Here is a 22,802-nt window from a genome sequence, read left to right on the forward strand (position 1 = left end):
AACTGCTACTGTCTGAGGAAGATGCCAAGTTTGCTACAAGCCAGAGTCCAAGAGAGCAGAGCCCGTGTGGTGTGTCTGCCAGCCGGGCTTCCTGAGAGCGAAACCTCAGGGGGTCGGGGTTGGGGAGTGGGGGGGCCGGGCTCCCCTGCAGCAGGGCATCCGCAGGGGTGCCTGGAGCTGGGGACCGCGCATGCTCCCTGCACTCCGTGCCCGCAATAGGGACACCGCGCGGAGGCGCTCTGCTCCCCCGGCTGAGCAGCAGGGGCGCTCGTCAGGGGCGGGGGGTGCACTGGGATGAAGGCCAGCATCCCACCGACCAGCGCCAGTGTGCTTAGAATACGGCAGGCGGCCTTGCAGGTCCCCGGTCCAGGCCCCCCAGAGCAGCCCACAGGCCGCCTCCACCCCTGAAATGTGCACAGGGCCTGGGTGCACGGACCTGCTCACAGTTCCTGCCTCCCGAGGACGTTTTCAAGAGGTTGCCCGTTACTGGTGACCTCTCCCCACTCACCTGAATCAAGCTGATCCCTCAGGGACAGGTTGGCCACCGAGAATGGCTGCCACGTGCCAGCCCTGCCCAAGCGGCTCCCGGAGCGGCAGAGAGCCACGGGGTCAGGCTCTCCACGCCACGGGAGAGGCAAGGAGGTCTGTCTTTTCACCAACAGACCCACCCACGTCTACCCAACGCAGACGCCTCCAACAAGCAGCCCGAGCTGTTCCCCAGGCCCCCAGAGTTCCGACATGGAGAGCCCCCCCCCGACCCGGCACCCCAGGGCCTCTGTCTCCCACACTTCGAATTAAGGCCAAATGGTTCTGATGTTACTACAGAGGAAAGCATCTCCCGAACCTTCCCAAGCCTGAAGCAGGGAGACCTGGGAGAGAAGGCACGGAATACAACAGAGTGAAGGAAGCTGTGGGGCCGACCCCCCGGAAATGAACCTGAGCAGGAGGCCGGGAAGGGCCCGACCCCGCCGGACGGCCCTGAGCACGCGCCCGCCCCCACCAGCCCCACAGAGCACAGAGCAGCGGACCCTGCGGGACCCGGCAGGGTGGCTGGCGAGGAACAGGGGGAAGGGGCCCAGCCCAGGAAGCTGCTCTCGGGCTCCGGCGGCCCCATGGATGGCCGTGGCCGCTGTGCCGGTGAGGCGCGGGGGCGGGCAGCTGTGCGGCGTGGCCGGGCCTGCGGGGGGCTCCCCGCCTCAAGTGCCCGCCGCCCCTCAGTTGTTCTCTATCTGTTCAATGTCCAACTCGCCATCCAGGGAGCAGGGGCTGTTCCCAGCTGCCCCGCGGTCCCGCCAGGCCGAGGCCGGCCCCCAACTCCTGGCACAGCCGTCGCCCAGGCCGCAGCCGCCCGACTCCTCACAGCACTGCTCCTCCTTGCAGGCCAGCTGGTCGTCGAAGGCCGGGGGCAGAGGCTCGGGGACTGGGGTCCCGGCGGGGGTCCTGCCCCCCAGGCTGGAGGCTGAGGCCGAGAGCAAGGCGGTCCAGGACCTGGTGCTGCTGACGTGCAGGGCAAAGGGGCTGTGTGGGCCGCAGTCCTCCATCCCCGCACTCAGGCAGCTGAGGCTGCTGAAGGTCTGACAGTTCTGTGGGGAGACAGACACACGGGTCAGCCGGGGTCCCGCGCCCATCCCAAACCCAAGGGCTGCGCGGCCCAGACGGCCGGCCGCAGCCCCTGGGGCGACCTGGTGATGGGTCCGCTGGGCGGTGGAGGCCCACCAGAGCCCGGCCTCCTCCGACATCCGGGCAAGAGGAGGGGCCGTCGGCAAGTGGGCATGAGGAAATGTGCCCCGGCCGGTGAACACCGGGTTGACACACACAAAATCCAGTTCCCCACAAATGAAGGAAAGGGCCCGAGCTTGATACCACCCAGGCGAAGGGAAGCTGCGGCGAGAAGGCCGGGCTCTGAACCCCGAGAGACTGCCCTTCCCCAGGGCGAGCTGGCAGAAACGCAGCGCCTCCCTTCCGCCCGCCGTTCCAGCAGGCCCTCGCTGGCCGATGTCGCAGCTCTGCGGGCCGGGTCGCTGGGCTCGCCCGCCGGGGGCCTCAAGCAGACCCCTCAGCCTCCCTGGCCCCGGCTGCCTCACCTGTTAAGAGGTAAACAATGGTCCCTACCTGTTCTGTAGGGCTCTTTGAGGGCCCAGCGGGAAATGGAGGCTGCCTACCAAGTGTTGCCTGTGAGGCCTCCCCAAGGCCAGCCCGGGGAGGGAGGCAGCCCGGGGGCTCCCTGAGTGGCAGGTGGTGCTTGGGGACACCTGTTCTCAAGAGGGGGCAGGCCCAGTCCTGTGCACAAGTGGGTGAGGTTAAACGCCTGCTTTTACCACAGAGCACGAATCGGGACAAAGGGTTACGACGCCTGGGGGTGCCCACAGCCTCGCAGCCATATAGTCTCCTCTCAAAGGGGACCCAAGGAGAGATGGGCTAGAGGGCAGAGGAGAGGCCTTTGGGGTGTGAGGTGGGGACCAGGAGCACCGAGATCACGGGCGCGTCCCAAGGGCCCCGGTTCTCTCACAGGCTGCGGTGTCCACACACACTCTGCAGTAGGGACAACCACCGGCTGTCACGGCCAGCGAGCGGCTGAAACAGGCTCAGCCAACGGAGAAGAAAAGCCGCCCTCTCTGGAGGAAGGTGGCTGTGCCTGTCCTGGGCACACTCATTGTTCCCGAAAGCTCCGGAGCACACTGGTCTCATGGGTTTGCTTTCCTTGGAATCTTTTGATTAACCAAGAAAGGTGAAGCCCAGAGGGCGGGGGCAGGGTGGTGGTGTGTGTGTGTGTGTGGGGGGGTGTGTGTGTGTGTGCGCGCGCGCATGCTGGGGACTCTGGGAGAGAGCCCTGGGATCGAAGAGAGAAGGGCCAGGCCACCGATGAGAGCTGTGAGGCCGGCCCAGGCCTGGTGGAAGCCCAGGTCATGGTCCCCGCGGACCGGGGGCCCTCCCGTCCCCTGGCCTGGGGCACCATGGGGTTCAGCAAGGCCTCTGTCCACACGGTGCACATTCTGTTCCCCACCACTGCAGAGAGCTGGGGACGGCTCCCAGACTAGAACGTGACCTGACTCTTGGCAGGTGGAGGCCCCAGACGCCCGCGATGGGAGGGTCTCGGGGGCCCCTTCCGCCTCCCAGCCACTCTCTTCTCCTGCCTAGACCTGAGCCAGGTCAGAAGGAAGTGGGCGGATGGCCTTGCCTGGACAGGGTTGTCAACCTCCACCTCAGCCCGTGTCCCCGGATGCTCTGCGCACAGGAATTGCAGGAGCGAGGTGGGGACGTGTCTAGAGCCCAGGTACCCAAGGAGCCCGACCCGGCCCTCCTGGTCGGGTCAGCCTCTTCGCCCTAGAGGAGCTGTGTTGTGTGAGGACATGCCGTGAGTGGCGAGTGACACCTGTTACAGAGTAATGATGTCTGATGTGAGCTGGATGTGCTACGAAGGGGGTCACAGGCAGTGGCCCCGGGGATCACCCACGGCCATTCACCCCAGCATGCCGGACACCTGCTGGGAGCCCCAACGTGGCAACAGTGGGAAGGCTGGCGTAAACCTGAACAGGAAACGCTCCCGAGTCTGTGTTCACCCTCCCTGGCTACTCGGACTGCCCCACCCACAGATCCTGGAGTGAGGGGCCAGCAGGGTAAAGGTGCAAGTGGAGGGGGTGGAGGACTCTGTGTCTGGCTTTATGGCAAATGTGACAGTCTGTGTCTGCCCACTAATCAGGTTAAACATTAGCCACACCAGCAGCAGGGTGCTGGGGACCCCAGTCTGCTGGGACCTTCCTGCCTTTGCCTAATGTAGTCCCTGGAGAGAGCTGAGGAGGGACAGGCTATCACAGACCTGGGCTCTGCCACCAATGAGTACCAAGGTTTCACACAAGACCCTCCAAGCTACGGACCTCAGCCCACCCGGCAGATAAGGGGTGGCCCAGGGCACCTGGGGCCACCCTGCGGCAGCTGGCTGGGATAACGGGGTCCTTTTTGCTTTGCAAGAGGGCAACAATCTGCCAGGTGTGGTTGGCGAATGTTGTCACAAGCATACCCCAGGGTGTCACCGAACCCCACCCCCCAGAAGTCCTCAAAGGCACCTGCTGCTTGACTGCAAAGCCAATGTCACCTTGAAAACTTTGTTGACTCAAAACTCAGCCATTTCAGCCACAGTCTTGGAAAAAACAAGACCAGCCCGCTGAATGCCCCAGCTGGAGGCAAGCCCCACCTGCCAGGGAGGAATGTGACTGACACAAAGCGGCAGTGTGCGACCTGCTCAGACTCCAGCCCCGGTGAGCCTACCCTGTGCCGACACCCAGGGCCCAGGGCTACCTGGTGCCCACCGCGCCCTGGGGGCAGGGTCCTGCCCAGCCTCTCCTGGCAGCTCACACTCCCCAGAAGCCCGGCTCCCACAGAAGAACGCTGCCTGGGCCTGTTGGAGGCCCGGAGGCCTGCGTGCCCTCAAAAATGTCTGGGGAAAGCTGCTAACAAGTTCAAAGCGCCACGTGAACACATCGTTCCACGGTGAAATGGTTGCTCCGGGACAAACAGTCCCCCACCCCAAACTCTGCTCTCCTGAGGCCCAGCCCTGGCCCAGGGATTGGCCACCCACTTGGGCACAGGCCTGCTCAGGTAACCAAGATCAGAAGCAGCCATCGCCGTGGCCTCAGGCTAGTGGCTGAAAACACTGCTCAGCACCCCAGTCCTAGAGTCTGGGGCAACTTCCAAAAGGAGCCCTAAATGTCAAGATCTTCCTATCAGACCCACCAGACCTCAGCTCCAGCCACATTCCAGCCTGCCCCAACCATCCCCCGGGGTCTCACAGCCAGGAGCAATGGGCCCCTCTTCCGCAGTCCTACATCCTCCTGGGTGGGAGGCCTTGGCCCGGCCCTGGGGACAGAGACCAAGGTCCTCACCTTCCGCGGCGCAGCCCCAGTGAAAGTCTGTGTGGTCCTCCTTGCAGACAGAGGCCCAGCAGATCCTGGGCTACAACAGCGCCTCATCTGCCAGGCCCAGTTCCCTTCTCTACGCCCAGTCCTTCCCCCGCCTCCCAACCACCCACACTGTGGCGGGTCCAGGAAGGTCACAGTGCCTCCAGATGGACTGGTTTCCTGCCCCCAGGAAACCTGTTACCTCAACAGACACTCAGCCCCAACCTGCTGCACGCACCAACTTGGGCCCCAAGCTCACGTCCCTCCTCTAGTGTCACTGCTTTAATGCTAGCCTAGAGGGGCACAAGGGAGGGAATCCAGAATCGTCTACAAGCTGAACTGCTCCACAGGCTTTACCAAAGACCCAGAGCATTAAGTCGGTGGGTGGGGAAACAACAGACTTCTGAGAAGAGTTCCAGGATGCCAGAGGGTGGAGGAAGGGGTGGGGGAATCCCACGCAAGGACAAGGGCAAACGTGGGCTTTTGGAGTGCCAGGTCCCCTTTCTCGGGACTGTCCTGCCCTAAAGAGGGCAAGCTGTTCTCATTCCCGTCTCCCTGGCCACCGCCCAATGCCCCGAACCCCCCCAGGCCCTGAACCTAGCACAGGCGGTAGACCAGTCGGGACGGAGCTTCTGGAGTTGGAGGAAGTGGACCCAAGTCTGGCTCCCCCACTGCTGACTTTCCAGAACAGCAATGTAGGCCCCGGCCGGAGGCCAGCTGCAGGAGCACGGCCGGCTGTTTGCTGGGACCCCTCTCCTGGGTTGTTCTGTGTCCTGGGCATAGTGTCCCCACAGAGAGCGCCTTAGAGCCTTACAGCTAGCACTGAACTGGGACAACACCTGCTCCCCGAGGTGCACGCCTTCCCAGACGAGCCCTGCGAGAGCCCCCCACTCCAGCTTTGGATGCTGGACTAGACAAGCACACCTGGCTTTTCCTCCGTGGAAGCTGTCCCCCTCTTTTCAATCCAGCTTTCCAGATCTCTCTGTGTCACAGATTTTGAGGGAGCTACCTCTAGTCCTTCTAGAAAGAGGGCCCTAAAGAAGCCCAACTCACAAGTCAGGATCATCGGACCCAGAGCCTTCCTGGCCTGAGCTGCCCGGGGCCTTGCAGCCGCTCTGCTGGAAGTTGCTGGGTCCAGGGCTCTGGTGAAGCAGAGGCATTTCCTTCCCAAACAGACACTCTGATGAGAACACAACTCTCCAAGCATCGAGAGAACACCAGACCACGAGGATGGCTAGCGGCCTGGAAGTTTTCTAAGTCTCATTTATGCTGGAAGTTGGCACAGAAACAACTAAGGAGGGAAGACATGAGATTTCCTGGGGGTGGGTTTGTCCTTTGTTGTTGCTATTGTTTTTCATATCTCGGAGAAGAAAAAACGGTCCCAGCACATGCTGGGCCAAACAAGAATCCATCTCTGGCAAATCTGAATTTTGCATGAAGGCCAGCTGTCTAAGAGGAAGCCCCGGGGCCCAAGGAGTCAGGTTGGGATGGGGGGGGAGCTTCTGCCAAGGCTGCCCAGGGTCAGCACTGTTGGGCGGGGGGCAGCGGGGTGACACGCTGGGGCTGGAGAGGCCTGAGCCCAGCGGCATGTCCAGCGCTGGACACTGCTGCTCAGGGCCCTGTAAAGGCTGGCCCTTTGCTCTGTGCCCCTTATCATCATGCCCCTGCCACAGCCCAGCTCACACTTCTGTGCCGGGCAGGTCAGCTGCTCGCCCAGGCCTGTGTCAAGGCCCAGCCCATTTCTATGAAATGCTTACCTTTGGACTCTACAAGAGGCAGCCTTTTCGAGCCTGGACTGTTTCTCTACCCACAGAAACAAGGGAAACCCAGATAGGCCCGCAAAAATAGGAAACAGAGTTGCCCCAAGGGGAGCCTTTGGGGCCCAGTGAGCCCTGCTGATTTGGCATTGGCTACCTGGGGCTCTCTCCCAGATCACAGGTTCGAGAATCAAAATGCCAGGGAGCCAGCAACTATCTTTGGGGCATAATGACGGCCCTGGCAGTTACTAGGATGTCCCTGGCTTCCTGGGCCACCACTTCCACAATTTATTTCCGCAGAGGCCACACCTGTTTACTGAGCACCTCTCTACCTGGCAGGCTCCTGTTCACCCACCAAAACCCATCTTTGCATCATCCCCTCTGGAAGCCATCCACGAGCCTGTGTGTGCCATGCCTAGCCCCAAGCAGCCCTGACCCTGCACCCCACTGCCTGGCTCGGGTGCCGGGTCATGCGAGGAGCTCAAAGCAGCCTGGGAGTATAAGGGAGGACGCAGTAAGCCCCACCTGGCTCGGCCTGTGCGCCTGCGCAGCCCGGAGAGCCCCAGGCTGCAGTGGGCAAGAACAGGCCTTGGTGGCCCAGAGCCCGGCAAGCCCTCTGAATGGTGCCCCGCTCCCCGCCCCAGACCACACTGTGACAGACACGGTTTCTACACCGGGACCCCAGGGGGCGGATGGCCCGCCTGGACACAGAAGGTGTGGAAGCCAATGCGAAAGGGCCTTCCAGCGCTCTGGCAATCAGAAAACAAACATTTTGTTTCTGCGGCATGCGTCCCAGCCAGCACACACTCAGGACAGGACTTGTGAAACCACCTCGCTCCCGGGTTGGAGTAAGGAGAATTCCTTGCCTTAACAAAAGTCCAGGGGCCTTTCCAAAGCACACAAGGGCTCTAGCAGGGGCCAAGGCTAACGTTGCCGGGATGCATAGGGTGTCGGGGGCAGCTTCTACAGGAGCAGGACTGGAGGGCATGGAAGGGCAAGGTTTCTGCCCAGATGCCTGGAGCTGGGTGATCTGAGGGCCACATCGGGGCACAGGGAACAAGGACTACAGAGCATCGGGCCCTCGCAGCTCTGTGTCCCTGTTCCAAATAGTGGCTTCCGGAGAAAGAAGATCCTTTTTGGAAAAATGAGCAAATCGTCAACCAGTTGAACAACTGCATTTTGCAGACTGGCAGACTGAGGTCAAGGCCAGGGATAGGACTCGCCCCCAGCCGCATGCCTAGCTGACATGCAACCAGACCTCTGACTTCCAGGCTGTGCTCAGGAGAACAGCTGGTCCTCAGGCAGAACAGCGGCCCAGAAAAGGCTAGACAAGCCGGGCTGGAATCCCAGCTCCTGGGTGTCCTCTGCGGAACCCTGGCAAATCATTAAACTTCTGAGCCTCAGTTTCTCATTTGTACCAGGAGGCTAAGAAGAGCCCCAAAGTCATAGCATTGTCTGGAGAAATGACTGCAACGAGAGCACCAAGGAGGCCAATGAAGGTGCCGGCAAACTTGAGCTCCTGCCGCCCGCCCACCCCCACCCACCCCCGCACCTCACTCGGGCCCAGAAGGCTCAGGTTTTGGAACAGAATCTAAACTACAGGTGGCCAAATCCAACTGCCCTTTTAAAATTTTTATTTATTTGAGACAGAGTATGAGAGACAGCATGAGAGCAGGGTGGGGGCAGAGGGAGAAGCAGACTCCCCACAGAACAGGGAGCCCAATGTGAACTTGATCCTACAACTCTGGGATCAAAAACTGAGCCGAAGGCAGAGGCTTAACCAACTGAGCCACCCAGGCGTCCCCAACTGCCCTTTTTTTTTAAAGATTTTATTTATTTATTTGACAGATCACAGGTAGACAGAGAGGCAGGCAGAGAGAGGGGGGAAGCAGGCTCCCCACTGAGCAGAGAGTCCGATGCGGGGCTCGATCCCAGGACCCTTGAGATCATGACCTGAGCCAAAGGCAGAGACTTAACCCACTGAGCCACCCAGGCGCCCCCCAAATGCCCTTTTTAATCCAAACCTGCTTTCAGAAGTAAGAAGACACGGCAGTGACACAAAAGGTAAAATCTCTGGGAACAGAAATGTAAAAACTGGCCAAAATGATACGAAGAAAACTGTCAAGAACACAAATGCAGGCTTGCACGAAGTAGAGTAACACGGTGTGCTGTAGACAGGAAGACCTGGACCTCAAAAATGTGTAAATTCTCCCCAAGTGAATTTCTAAACTGAATGCAATCCCAACCTAAAATATCAATAGCACACAACCCCCACCCCAACCATCTTCAAACAAAGTCAATCTCAAGTTTTTAATGGAAAATAAATAGGAGCGGTGCCTCGGTGGCTCAGTGGTTGAGTGTCTGCCTTTGGCTTGGGTATGATCCTGGGGTCCTGGGATTGAGCCCCACACAGGGCTCCCTGCTCAGTAGGAAGCCTGCTTTTCCCTCTCCCACTCCCCCTGCTTGTGTTCCTTCTCTCACTGTCTCTCCATCAAGTAAATAACATCTTTTTAAAAAATTAACAGGAGAGATTAATCAGGAAAACTGTATGTAACAGAGAGACACTCTTCCTACCAGATGCTAGGACATACATGAGAGCCTTAATAATGAAGAGTTCCCTACCACGTGAGGACACGCAGAGACTAAGACATCCCCTCAGTGCCTCAGCACCCGTGCAAGTGGCATCTCAGAGCAGACAGTAAAGGATGGAATTTTCAGTTGCTGGTGTTGAGATGAACGGGGGCCATTAACAAAGAAAAAGAAAAGCTGGCCCCATACTTGGGCCACATCCACGACAAAGTCCATCCACGAGGGCCAAACACTGCAGTATAAGGCCCAGAAACACGGGAGAATTTCTTTATAATCTTGGGATAGAGGGACCTTTCTCAAACTCAACATCCAGATTCATAAAATAGTAAATTCGATAAAAACATACACAGGTCAAAAAATGCCACAAGCACCAAAGGGAATGTAAAATTGTATGGCCACTCGGGAAAATAGTCTGGCAGTTTCTCATAATGTGAGACCCAGAGCTACCATGTGACCCAGCAGTTCCACCCCTAGGTACACACCCAGGAGAAGGAAAGACGCGTCCACACAAACAAGAGAGCACGATGTTCACGGGGGCGTCACTGACCACGCCCCCAACGTGGAGACAACTGCGCTGTCCACCCACAAAGAATGGATCAGCAAGATGCAGTCTGTCTGGATGACGGAGCACTGTCCGGCCACAGAAGAAAGAAGCCTTGACACCTGCTGCCACAGATGGGACCGTGGAGACACCAGGCCGAGTAAAGAAGCCACACGAGAGACCACGTGCCACATAATCCCGTTTACATGGAAAGTCCAGAACTGGCGACTTCCGGTCTGGAGGGTCGATTTTAGGTTGTCCGGGGCTGGGGGGGCGGCTGAGGGTGATGGGAAGTGATTACGGGGAGGTACGGGGCTTCTGGGGATGGTGAAGTGTTTTAAGATGGGCTACAGTGACCCGCTGGCACACTGGTGGGAATATACCAATTCAGGAATATATGAAAAGCACTAAAATGTATACATTTCTTTTCCCCAAGATTTTTAATTTATTTTTTAAACGCATTTTAAATCTCTATACCCAACATGGGCTCTCACTCACATCCCGGAGATCAGGAGTCACATGCTCCACCCACTCGGCCAGCCAGGTACCCCTGAACTTGTACACTTTAAATGAGTGGAGGGTACAGCATGTGAATTGTATCTTAATAAAGCTGTTAAAAAATGGCAAAAGCGAAGTCCAAGACAAAGAACAAATTAGAGATCAAGATCATACTCATACTCATACTCCAGAAAAACTCATCTCCCTAATACACCACTGAGAAGAAAAAAAGAGCAATAATAACTCAACTTTTTTAGAAAGATAAATGAACCCAGCTCAGGACACCTGAACAGCTTTCAGAGAGACAAAGAAGAGAGGCTTGACTGCTAACGGAAAGGCAAACTAAGATGACACGGAGAGACCATGTGTCACACATCACTTGGCAAAACTCACATGTGGCCAGTGTGTGTCAGTGGGGACATGGGCCACCTGCAGAAACCATCAGGGTGTGTGGCTCCTACAACGTCACTGGGGCCACACCCTCAAGGTGACACACACATGCCACCCGTGGCCGAGCGGCCCTCCTGGTGGACTGCATCTCCAGGAGAACCCACGTGCCATGTCTGAGAGGACACAGGAGCTCCGGAGCTCACTGCTGAGCATGCCCGCACTGGCTCGGGGGCCCGGGAGGGTGGCCTGGGAAAGACGGGCCATAGTCACAGGACAGGACATCCTGCAGCTTGGCTCTGACACAAAAACACCTCCCAGGTCTATCATTTTAAGACAGCAAAGTGCAGAAGAGTAGATAAAACAGGTTATCTTTTGTGTAAGAGAGGGGGGAAAAAAAGGGAAATTATCATCTGCTTCTATTTGCATAAAGGATTTCTAGAAGGATCACAAGAAACAAAGTAGCAGTTAACCTGAAGGCAAGACTCTCCACTATTAATTTTTGAACACATTAAGGTACTATCAAAAAACAAAATATATATGTATGTGTATGTAAATTTTAAGAGGAAAATACACACTGAGTTAGAAATTCAGAGAAGGATGACCCACAGGCCCAAATCTTATTCAAATGGTCACTTCCATTTTCAAAAAAAAGGAGGCCCCCCCCATCTCCATATTAAATCATTTTGATGTTTCTCCATCAAAGTTCTTTTTTACTTTCCTTCTTATTGGCAGGAACTAGGCTTGTGCATTTCTGAAAATGGAACTTTGCAGAACTGGGCAGGAAAGAAAAGCCCCTACCAGCCCCGAGTGCCTGCACTTAATAATCACCAAATTAAATCTGAGGTTCATACAAGCATGGGATGTGAAAACACCAAGAAGCACCAGCCCCGAACGGGCGAGCAGGCCACACATGTGCCAGACATCTGCGTGTGGGCGGCCGGCGAGCGGGCGTGCTCACGCGGTTGGTGGGCGCCTTCACAGAACACAGCTGGCGGGGCCGGGGCATCCCTGGAAAACATCTCGCTGCCGCAGAGGCTCGAGTGGCTCCCTGCCCGCCGGGCAGAAGCTGGTTTGGGGCTTCCGGCTCCACAGGGGAGCAGGGCCAGGCTTCGTGGGCAAACCCAAGGTGGGGCTGGGGGGCTGCTTGGTGCCCTGAACCCCTGCTCTCCCACGAGACGCCGCGTCCCCCGTGCAGTTTGGTGGGCGTCAGCCGCTCGGAGCAGCTGCCAGGCCCTGCCAGCGGGGGGCGCTATGAGGAGGCTGCGAGTTTGCCATAAGTTGGATGGGGAGGCACAGCCCCTCAAGCCTGCCACACTCCAGCCCCGGCGCCCAGGGGAGGGGACTCTAGGACACACGCCAGAGACAGACATTTGGGCCTGGCGTCCAGAATCGTGCTGTGCGGCCCAGAGCCCCTGTTTCCACCTGCCGTCGTCGTATTTTTACATCTGACAAAGAGAGGAGAAGCAGAGACGAAGTTCCAAGTGTCAAATTCAGCCACACTTCCTGTCAGCTGGGTAGGGGAGACGGCTTCTTTCCTCCCCGGCAATAAAATCTGAACCATGAAGGTAAGCAAACGTTGCAGGAACACAACTACCGGATTTATCATGTGGAAAACTACAGAAGCGACGTCGAGAAGCTCCTCACGGGCTGCCCCTTTCAGCTGACAAGGGCTCCCCATCTTGGGATGAGCCTGGCTTCCCAGGGGGTACCCACACCCCTGCTCGCTCCCAGGAGCCAGCATCCCGACTGGTCACAGACAGCACCGGCTCTCGCACCACTCGGCGCTTGTCGATGTAGCCAGAGTGGGAGGGCAAGCCTGGGGAGCAGGGATGTCCTGGAGCCCCCGAAGAAGGGGTCCCCTGCTCTGCCAAACTCCTCTGAGAAGAGGCCCCAGAGGACGTGCACAAAATGTCCAGCTGCCCTCACTTTCGCAGCACGAAGTTGGGCTCCTTCCCTAAACCCAGAGGAGCCCCTCACTGACCACAAAGCTGCCTGTGGCAGACGACCTGGGCCCCCTCCCAGATCTGTGACTCGGTCCAAGGGTAGGAGTCCAAGGGCGACGGCTCCCCAGGAAGGCGCTGCAGGCAGAACAGTCCGCGGAAGGGGCATCAGACACGACGTCCAGGCACCGCTCAGGAGGGCCTCAGCAAATCCGCCCTGCTCTGGGCCTCCATCTGCCCTCTGTTCTGGGAACGGGTGGGTCCCAAGGGTCGCCCCTGCTGGCTCGGCCTCCCAGCAGGCTGCAGAAGGCAACAAGCATCCTCCGAGGACAGTGTAACCCAAGATGCCCCTGGTGGGGTCACAGGCACCTGGCCTTGGACTCCAGCCTGCCACTCGCCGGGTGTGCCCTGGGAAGTCCTGCCGGCTCTGGGCCCATCTGTGCAATGACAGAGTCGCTCTGCCTGAGCCCAGGGTGTCCCCGCTCTGCCCTGGGAGGCCGCTGTGCCCAACCAGGTTTGACACGACTCAAGGCCTGGCCCCAAATCCAAATCAGAACTCTTCCTCGGCCCCAGCGGCCGCAGACGGCCGCTCTGAGGCCAGACCTTGTTTCTAAGCTCCAGACCTAGGGGGTCCCGTGAATGTCCTCAGGGGCCTCTCAGCTCATCGGGGCTCAAACCTGACCCAGGACTTTCCTCCTTGAGTCTCTGCGAAGAGCAAACACCTCACTGCAGCAGCCCCAGCAGCCCTGTTCCCACCTCGCCCGCGGCCCCCCTGCCCCCTCAGCTCCCTCTGAGGCTACCTTCCCCCAGCCAGGATCACCCTGTTCACAAACCTCCTTCTCCCCCTTGGAGCCCAGCCACAACACCCTCCCCGGCCTCCCGCACGCTATCCTGGAGCCCCCAGGCCCACACCCACGGGCCGACCAACAGGCTCTGTAGGGACGGGCTGGGCTCCCGGGCACAAGGCTGAAGCGGCCACAAGCTGCGGGGGAGCCCTGCCCCTGCCGCCAGGCCGGGTCTCCCTCAGTTCCTTATGCAACTTAAGCTTCGCCTTCCCTGTCTGTAAAATGGGTAACTAAAACTGCTCTCGTGGGGCCGTGATGGCGATAAAATCAGATCACGTGTGGGCCGACTCTGTGGGATTCGATACCGCTTCATGGTGCCCAGCTGTGCCAGGATGGAGGTGCCAGGAGGAAGCAGCGGCGGGAGAGCCTTTCACCCACCCGGACTCACGGTGACAGCAGAATCGCAGGCATGCTGGGCAAAGGGGCAACGTGGGCCCACACTGGCCACCGGAGCCCTGTGGGGGCGAGGAGCAGCAGCGGCCCAGCCGGGCTCAGCCAGCATGTCCTGGCTTGCCCGAGCCCGGCAGGTGGCCACGGACATGCCTGCTGGCTTTGGGTGCGGCAGGACATTCCTGGGCACATTCTGCTTCTCAGGGCCGGCTGTCCCCACCCGCAGAGCCAAGATGAGCGGCAGGGACGCAGTGCATGGGGTCCTGGTCCTCCTAAGCCTGAGGCCCCATGAGAGGACTGTCTCACCTGAGGGCTTCACTTTGGGGTAGGGCAGAGTCTCCAGGGGGACTCATCCTGGTCTCTTGCCCACCAGTGCCCTTCCCAGGACAACCCGCATTCCAGTTCCCTCTCTCCAACCAGATCCAATGCTGCGGCACACAGGGCCTGCATCTCGGAGTAGCTGGACAGCAGACCTGGCTCAGAGTCCCAACTCTGCCCAGGGCCCCATGGATCACCTGAGCAGGTCTCATCCCCTATTGCCGGCTCCTCTGAGCCGCAGGGAAGAATGACTGGAGCCACCGCAGAAGCCAGAGGGTGCACAGATCTGGGAGGCTGCGCTGTGCTTACTGGACTTCTAGACGCTCGTGGACACCAGCTCAAGGCACGCCTTGGTCTCTGCTGACCGGGCACCCCTAGCACAGGGGCTCCAGGGCTGCAAGGATGGGGCAGCATGGGAGGGGGCTCTGGCTTCTCCTACAGGACCAGGCCAAACCTAACCAGCAGGAAATCCAGAGTCCAGGCCAGGAGCAGGCATCTGGGAGACACTGACTTAAAGGGCACTAGAGGTCCCAGGAGGCCCATAAAGGCCTGTCGAGGAGGCCCAGCTTCAACAGAAAGGGTGTGGCCCAGAACATACCCAGATACATGGCAGCATCTTCGTTTTCTAGCTTAGGGACTCTGGACGAGTCATTTCCACTCTTAGAGCCAGGATGGGAATCACGACCCTGACCTTGTGTGGATGGCCCCATTAAGGCATCCCTGTGCCAAAAGAATGTAGTTCCCACTGGGAGGCCTGACCACAGACTCCGGAAGCGCTGGCCAGGGCGGGTCTCCGTCCCTTTGACTTTCTCAGGGACACACCTCGGCATAACTGTTAATTTCCTGATAGGCTTATTTTTTCCCTTTCTATTTTTTCTCCTTTGTTCGTTACTGTTTAAATGTTTGGCAGGATACACAAACACAGCACCCACATCTCAAGAGGCTCCTAGAAGACCCAAGAAGCCCTCACCCTCCGAGCTAATCTACCTGAGGTGGATGCCCAGGCACACCCCCCACCCCCAGCAAGGGACAGGATCTGCCGGCAGCCCCGTGTATGCCTGTACAGCCCAAGGCTGACTCCACAAACTCTAATAGAGGGGGCAGTGGCTGGGCCAGGCTCAACCCAGCTCTGTCTGGTCAAGGCCTGTGCCCTTACCCATCATGCCATAGAAATTCAGAATAGAAACCCAACCTGATTTCTATCCACCTAGAGCCACCAGCAATCCTCACCTGGTACAGATATTCCAAAGGGACAAGGGCTCCCAAACAGCTCCTGGGGAATGTGCAGGGCTGGGAGCTGCCCTAAACCACTCTCAAGTCCAGACTTTCTTCATGTACAGAAAACTGACTCACAAGGCTGCGCGATCGTCAATTCCGCCCGTCATCCCCTGGAATCTTATCTTGCTCGGGAACAAAGTCAGCATTTCTGGGGGCTCATTCTTGTGTCCTAACAGCTGCGGAGCCTCCGATGACAGCAGGGCTAATGTTTACTGAGCACTGATGGCGAGTGTCTTCACAGGGACTGTCCTCTGAACCCTCACAGCCACCCCGGTGCGGGGGCCTCTGTGCCACTGGTGTCGGAGGGTCCAAGGCCACCCGGGGAGCAACTGGGGGGGACCCGAACCCCGGCGGTCTGCCTGTAAGGCCGGGTGCCCAGGTGCTGTAAGGAGGACAGGGCCTCTTTGATCCAGGACACCAGCGAGGTGGCAGCCAGGCAAGAGGCTGGCGGGAGGGTGTGCCCAGGCTGACCCCACGCGGGGCCAGGCCCTCGGCCAGATGGGAGGAAAGGGCAAAGGCCGTGAGTATATTACTTTCCTCTGGAGCCCTCCCCCAGGTGATGAATGATGTGTCAGGGCGAAACGGCTGAAAGTGCAAGGAGGCAGCGAACCAGCAAGACAAAACAAAAGGAAGCAGCTGAGCGTCCTCACAACATCCTCCGTGCGCACAGAATCCCAGGCTTCCTGCTGGGGGCTCCAGGTCGGCCCTCGGCCCTCGCTCCCGGATTCTCTCCCTTAGATATAAATGCGTGCATATGCATGTGTGCGTGCATCTGTCGCCCTCTCACACTCACACACACACACAGGCATGCGCGCACGCACACAGCACCGCCATCTTGTAATTGCTTCAAGATGCTGTAATTCCTACACTGATGATGACACGGTCCATTTGACTCTGACCCCCAGTGGCCCTCCTGGTGCAGGAGGGTGAGGTGAGCTGCAGTGGGACACAGGACGTGCCCACCACCGGACCACCAGCTTCCAGGCCTGGGGCCCCAGCCTCTGGCCTCACACCAACACTGGCTGAGCCCAAGTCAGGAAATGAGCCTACTTCTCTCTTGCAAAAATAAAAATGTGTAACACTTTGGAAAAAGCACAGAACCCAGGGGGAAGTCCCTCACTTTCCATCTGCAAGTGGCTTGCCACAAAAGGGGCAACCACACTGTGTGTCATGGGCAGAGGCCTGCGTTCACCTGGAATGGGGAGCCCGGAGCCACGGGGGCCTCGAGCGATAAGGTTCTCAGATCCCTGCGGGAGCTGCCACCACAGCCTAGGACAAAAGCAGACAGAGGCTGACCCACCCCCAAGAGAGATCCCTGCCGCTGGGCCTCCTTCCACCATCCGTCTTCCAAGCACGGACATAGGTGGGTCTTAAGAAAGCCAACTGCTGACATGCTCCCTTGAACTGTGCACCTACTAAGTACAGGCAGCAGAGACTCCGTGCCCATGGCCTCACTTGCTCCCCTAGGACCCCCAGGAGGAGCCCCCCAGGAGGCAAAGTTCAGCCTCCACTTTGGGATGAGGAAGCTGAGGAGCCTGTAAGGTCAGTGAGCAAGAGTGGCCCTTCTCCATCTGAACGAAACGGCGTGCGCACACAGCACCCTGTGAGCCTCAGGGGACAGTGAGTCTGGGGGGCCCCAAGCGGCAGGTCACTGCGGTTGCAGCCAGCGGTCACGTCTCTGGGCTCGGGGCACGGGGCGGCACATACCGACTGTGCCGAGGCTTAGCAGCAGCGGCCCGGCAAGCGGGTCAGGGATCCCAGCGAGGCTGGGCCCAGACAAGAGGGCTGAAAGCTGAGCCAAGCCCATGGACAAACCCACAGCGACAGACCTTCCCCTCTCGCCAAAACCTCTCCTGGAGGCCGTGGCTGGAGCAGGCCAGCTCCAAGGTCGGGGCAGAGGGGCCGGAGGGATTTTGCCGTGACAGTCACGCCGCCTGGCACAGCCCAGACAGTCCCGGAGGCCACTTCTCAAGTCTGGCACCTCCCCTCCATAGGAGGACCGGCCTGGGGGCGGGGGGGGGCATCCCGACAGCCTAAGAGACAGACGGTGCTCAGGCCGGCTTAGAGGCATCCATCCGGCTTGGGCACAACAGCAGCCAGGCTGACATCCTGCCAGCAGTGTCCCCATGTGAACAAGGAACCTGAGATCCTGTGGGTCAGTACCCAACCCGGACATATGTACCCTCACAGTTATGTTTGCAGAAACACAAGACTGACTCCTGAAAGAAAGGGTGGCCTTTTCTCTCTTTTGCACTTAACACTGGTTCTCACTGCAAAACTAAGTAGAAACCAAGAGGTTTCCGCCAATCATGCTGGCAGGGTCGGGGGCGTCCAGGATAAACCCCTTTAAATTGCGGCATAAAGCTCTCCAGCGGTCTGGCTGAACAGCCTTTCTATTTCCCGCTTTCCCTCACGCTCCCTCCCTCTTTAATCTTGCCATTGTCCCCTCCAAGAGAGACCTCATAGTGTTCCCATGAAAGCAAGAAAAATGGACGTTCCAGAAGGTATTGTGGGACCTGCCTGGGCAGAATTGCTCACATGCCTTTTTTCTCACTATTAGCTTGAGATGATCTTAGAGAAAGAAAAAGAGAGGGAGACACGCACGCGCGCGCACACACACACACACACACACACACACAACACAAACAAAAAAGTCCCGTCCTCCACAGACGGTGAGAAATAAAGCCACTCTCTGTCTCTTGAGACGGACGTCAATTGTCGGCGCCCAGGTTAGCGGGGAAGCAGAGAATCATGCGTCCCGCTCACCCGCCTGAAAACAAGAAAGCAACCTTCAATTGATTGGGGGAAAGAAATTAATTGCAGCTTTAGAAAAACCTTTTCTCTCGGGCAGGGCCCAGGGCCCATTGAAGCCCAGGCTGCCCGGCGGGGCTCCGGGCGGTTACTGCCATTCACCACACGCAGGTGGCGGACACATTCCCAGGGCTCCTCGATGAGGGGACCGAGCCGCGCCTTTCAGCGAGGGCTGCCGGCATCTATACGGGGCCACTTAAATCAGTCTGACGCTCTGAAAGGCTCCACCACTCACGGCCCAGGTCTGGCCGCCCAAACAGAGCCCCGGGAGGGCCAGCAGGCGGGCGCAGGGCCGGGAGGACGGTGCCAATTAAAAAGCCCAGCCTGTGGGCCATTCTCTCCCTCGTTTTCATTCCTACAGCTACATTGTGTCCACTGGCAGCGGATTCCAAAAGCAAGGCGGGCCGCATTCACCTCCCAGGGCTTCCAAGCCGCCATCCCCAAACAAGGCTAATTAAAACCGTGGTCCGTCCCAGGCTGATCCTGGGGTGGAGCGAAGACAGAGGTCTCAGGAGACAAGGCGTGACTGTTGAATGCCGGGCTCTTCCAGCGGCGACTGGCAGGCTGGGAGGAAGGGGCCCCTAGAAGGAGCAGGGCCCGCCTGGGCATTTGCCCCTTGGACCAGTGGAACATTCTAGAGCTCCCTGCATCCTCTGAACCTCAGGAAGACAGGGCAAACCTGGTATAGGTAGGAATGGGCCCTGTTGCAGGGCTGACACGCCTCTGAGATACACCTACCATCCATGCCTGCTCCCAAGACACCCAGGGGACAGCAAGCCAGGGAGCTAGGGGACACGGACTGTTGAGACAGTCATGATTGGTGCAAAGAAGGGACCCAGGCCTGGCCCCATTTTGGCTGTTTATCCAAAGCCCACTCTGCCCCCCTGGGCCTGTTTCAACTGGAAAGCAGTGAGGATATGTGCTCCCTTGCAGAATTGCTGGGCTAGCATGTACATGGCACACACAGCCATGCCCTGTGACTGCCAACACTGAGACCACTAAGCACAGCACTGCCCAGTGGCCACCACCGTCAGAAGCTCTGCCAGCAAACCAAGGAGCTCTGGCTCCATGAGAGCCAATCAGAACCCCCAGAAGCGGACGGGGGTGCCCTTGCTGCCCTGCTGCCTTCCTTCCCAGTGCCCTTCAGAATCCCAGGACAGCACCTAGCCCAGCAGTGGATGAAGACACGAGGGGCAACTCTGTTCTTTTGGCAAAATGCATGTTAATTCTGGCTGAGCTGTGTGGCACTCAGCAGCTCTTTTCCAAATTACCAGGGTATCTGAGCTGTATGAGGTCCTCCCCAAAGAACGTCTCAGAACTATACTGCTCAACGGTTTCTGCCACAGAGGGAGGCTTGGGATGTCTGTGTCCCAGATGGTGTTGGGAGGGGGCTTCTAGGGAGATGAGCAAAGCCCGAGAGCTTGACTGGAGAGGGCAGGCAGGTCCTGGGGATGGCAGTGGCAATGGAAATGGCAGAGAGATGCAGAGGTGGGCAGCCAGAGCCTCCTCTGGTCGAGATACTGGGAGATGGAAGGGATGATGTCTCAGGTCCCTCTACTATGGGGACCAGCATTGCTAGAGCACCTGCCCCGCAGGGGGTGAGGGTGGCCCCTGCCACACCCAGATTCCGAGGGGCCTGCCTCTCCTATCCTCCCCTGAATGAGAAGAAAAGGAGCCAGGTGTATGCATGTCTGTCTACAGGGCAGAAGCCAGGCCCTTGAGACAAAGACCCCAGCAGTGGTGACCTCCCTTGGGGCTAAGAGCAGCACAACAGTGACTAGGCTCCGTCTCAGCGGGGGAGTCCCTGGGTGCCCCTGTGGCCCTTCGAGGAGCCGGCTGAGCCCTCAGTGCAGGAAGGGGCAGCAGGACCAGCAGGGGCTCTATCGTCACAGTGCTCTCTGATCACGCCCTACTCTGATGACACCCTGCCCCTGCTCCTCTCCCCTCTTCCTCAGAAGGATACCTGGGACTAGTGGTCCAGCTTCCATTTTCTAAATTTTTTAAAGTTGAAAATCAAAAGTCATAACAAAAACAACACTGATCTTGGGGGCACCTGGGTGGCTCAGTGGGTTAGTCTGCCTTCGGCTCAGGTCATAATTCCAGGGTCCTGGGATTGAGCCCCACATTCGGCTCCCTGCTCAGCAGAGAGCCTGCTCCCCCCCCTGCCCCCCTGCCTGCTTCTCTGCCTACTTGAGATCTCTGTCTGTCAAATAAATAAAAAAAATTAAAAAAACAAAAACAACACTGATCCTAACCAAGTGCTTCCTGGGGCCCCACTGAGAGGGGCAGCCTCGGCCCCTGAAACAGGCTCTGGAGCTGGGATGAGCTGGCGGCAGTTCCCTCCCCTCCCCTCCCCTCCTCCAGCCTCCCAGGAGGGGCCAGCTCTCAAGGCAGACAGGTGATGGTAAGTTGAGTAGGGCTTGTGCCAAGCAGTTGCTAAGACGGCTCCAAGAACCCTGAAGTCCTGATTAATGGGCAAGATGGCTCTGCTTTGGCAGTGGGACGCTGGCGCTTTTTCTCATGAAAGACAGCAGTGCACGCTGCTGGCAGCTGCCTGGCAAAGTGCCTGCTTGCCTGCTCTTCCTGGAGGGGCTCGGGCAGAGTGGGCTGACAAGCCAGCAAACAGCATCACCATCCTTCCCAGCTCCTGGGGCTGCAGACTCCAAGACAGAAAACATGGGCCAACAAAGCCAACACACCCAGCCCAGGGGCAGCAGGCCCCGTAACCCCTCTTCAGGTAACAGGAGGCCCCATTGCCCAGCTCCATCCCCCCTGCGTGGTGCTCCTGCCGAGTAGGGCCTAGAAGGCACCTGTCGTTTGCCACTGCTAGTTCAGAAGGCTCAGATTTCCTGTCTGAGGCCAGGCACGTAACGGGGCCCCAGAGACTGCAGCCACCAGGGAGGCCAAGACCTTTCAGTCCAGTCTGTGGATCTCCACCTACACAACGTCACCCCAGGGACTGTCCGGACTCCGGAGGTCACGGGGACTGTGGGCGTCAGGTGGGGAGAAGCAGGGATCCCACAGCACAGGACAGCCCCTTGCCCTCCAACAGAGAACCATCCAGACCAAGACACCAGCAAGGCTGAGGCTGAGAAGCTCTGGTCTTCCTGTGGCAGCGTCGGCCCCGGGACGTGCGAGGGCAGCTCCCTTGCTCCCAGGCACTTGCCAGGTGCAGTAAGAATGTTCCTGCCAGTGGCTTCAGTGCGGACGAAACTTGCTCTGGCCCCTCGGGGGCTCAAACACCTTCCCCGGGCAGGCCATTAGCAGGCATGCAGAGAGGGAGGAGGAACGTGCAGCTCTGCGGAAGGAAGGAATCCAGGAACGAACAACACGGCGTTCTGACCAGCTGCCCCAAACCAGGGTGCTCCCACGGTCATGGCTCCACCTGCTATGTACTCCCTCTGCCCTTTTACTCCCAGCCCTGGGCCTCTGGGATGTTAGGCCAAGGGCTAAAGACACAAGCTCAGGTTCATGGTGGACATGACTCTGTGTCCTGCTCCCCCAGCACAAGTGGTAAAGGTCACTCTCTGTGGCTCTTCCCCCACGGGAACTGTCAACTGCCCTGCTGGGGGGACTCACAGGGTTACTTTAGGGGAGGCTAGAAGCAGGGCATGACAGATGCCCAGGAACTCTGAGAGAATGGCCGGCATCTTTGCCCCCCGCGGAAGTGCCTACGACAAGCCGAGAGTCAGTCTGAATGTGTGGTCACTGTAGTCTCCAGGTCTAAAGTGAGGCTCCATCCACAGATCCAGGGCGGCCAGGGGCCACGGCAGAGTGACCTGGTCAGCTTCCTGCCAGGCCCATCACCTGGCACTAAGCCCTAGCTAGGAACCCAGAGCAGGGGACCAGCCACTGCATCTGAGGAGTTCCCAGTCCGGGAAGGGACGAGGTCAGGGGTGCTCAGCGTGCGCTACTGGGCCAGTGTTTTCAGACCATGTGGTCCGTGCTGGCTGCTCTGCCAAGCGCTTTTCAACTAACATCAAATTTATTTTGTACCACTTCCCTAAGGGACTCTACTATCGTCCCCATGTCCTAAATGGGGGACTTGAGCCCCAGGAGCTTTAGTGAATGGCTGGCAGGAAGCCATACAAGCTTCCCCATATCCCAGAAGATGCCCGAGGCCCCCTCCACCCTCCACTCGTCCTCGGCTCCTTCTCCTGCTCCTAAGCCCCACACGGTGACAATCAGGTGCTTTGGGGCCACAAGCTGGATAATGACTGGTTCAGTCTGAGGCCCCAAATGAACTCTAAGTTTCGTCCAGATTGTTCAGCAAGAGCAGGAAGGGAAGGCAGCCTGCTGAGGACCCACCATTTGTGCTGGTCCTTCACGTGAGCAAGAGTAAGTCCTCACAACAGCTGTAAGGAGAGAAGTGAAAGTCACGGACACGTCGACGGACGCTGACATGCCCAGTGTCACAGCTAGGGCGCAGCAGAGCGTGAAGAAATCCTGTGTTCTTTCCACATGGCTCCCCCCCCGCCCCGCCCCCTCAGTGGTGGGACCCGTGTCTCCCCACCCAGGGCTGCTCTTGCCCGCACCTGTCGGAGGAGCCG

At 58.6% G+C, this 22,802-nt stretch overlaps 1 protein-coding gene across 1 annotated transcript in view; it reads right to left on the reverse strand.

Moving 5' to 3' along the window:
• Window positions 1–1,214: 1,214 nt before the first annotated feature.
• Window positions 1,215–22,802, reverse strand: part of LOC111144656 (family with sequence similarity 53 member B) — a 101,751-nt gene continuing 80,163 nt past the window's right edge. Inside the window, exon 5 of the mRNA XM_022499051.1 lies at window positions 1,215–1,583. Within this exon, the coding sequence (XP_022354759.1) occupies window positions 1,215–1,583 (369 nt within the window). The remainder of the gene's footprint in view (window positions 1,584–22,802) is intronic.

Source organism: Enhydra lutris, unplaced genomic scaffold (assembly GCF_002288905.1).
Source record: "Enhydra lutris kenyoni isolate GAN:26980312 unplaced genomic scaffold, ASM228890v2 scaffoldscaffold12, whole genome shotgun sequence".
NCBI lineage: Eukaryota > Metazoa > Chordata > Mammalia > Carnivora > Mustelidae > Enhydra > Enhydra lutris.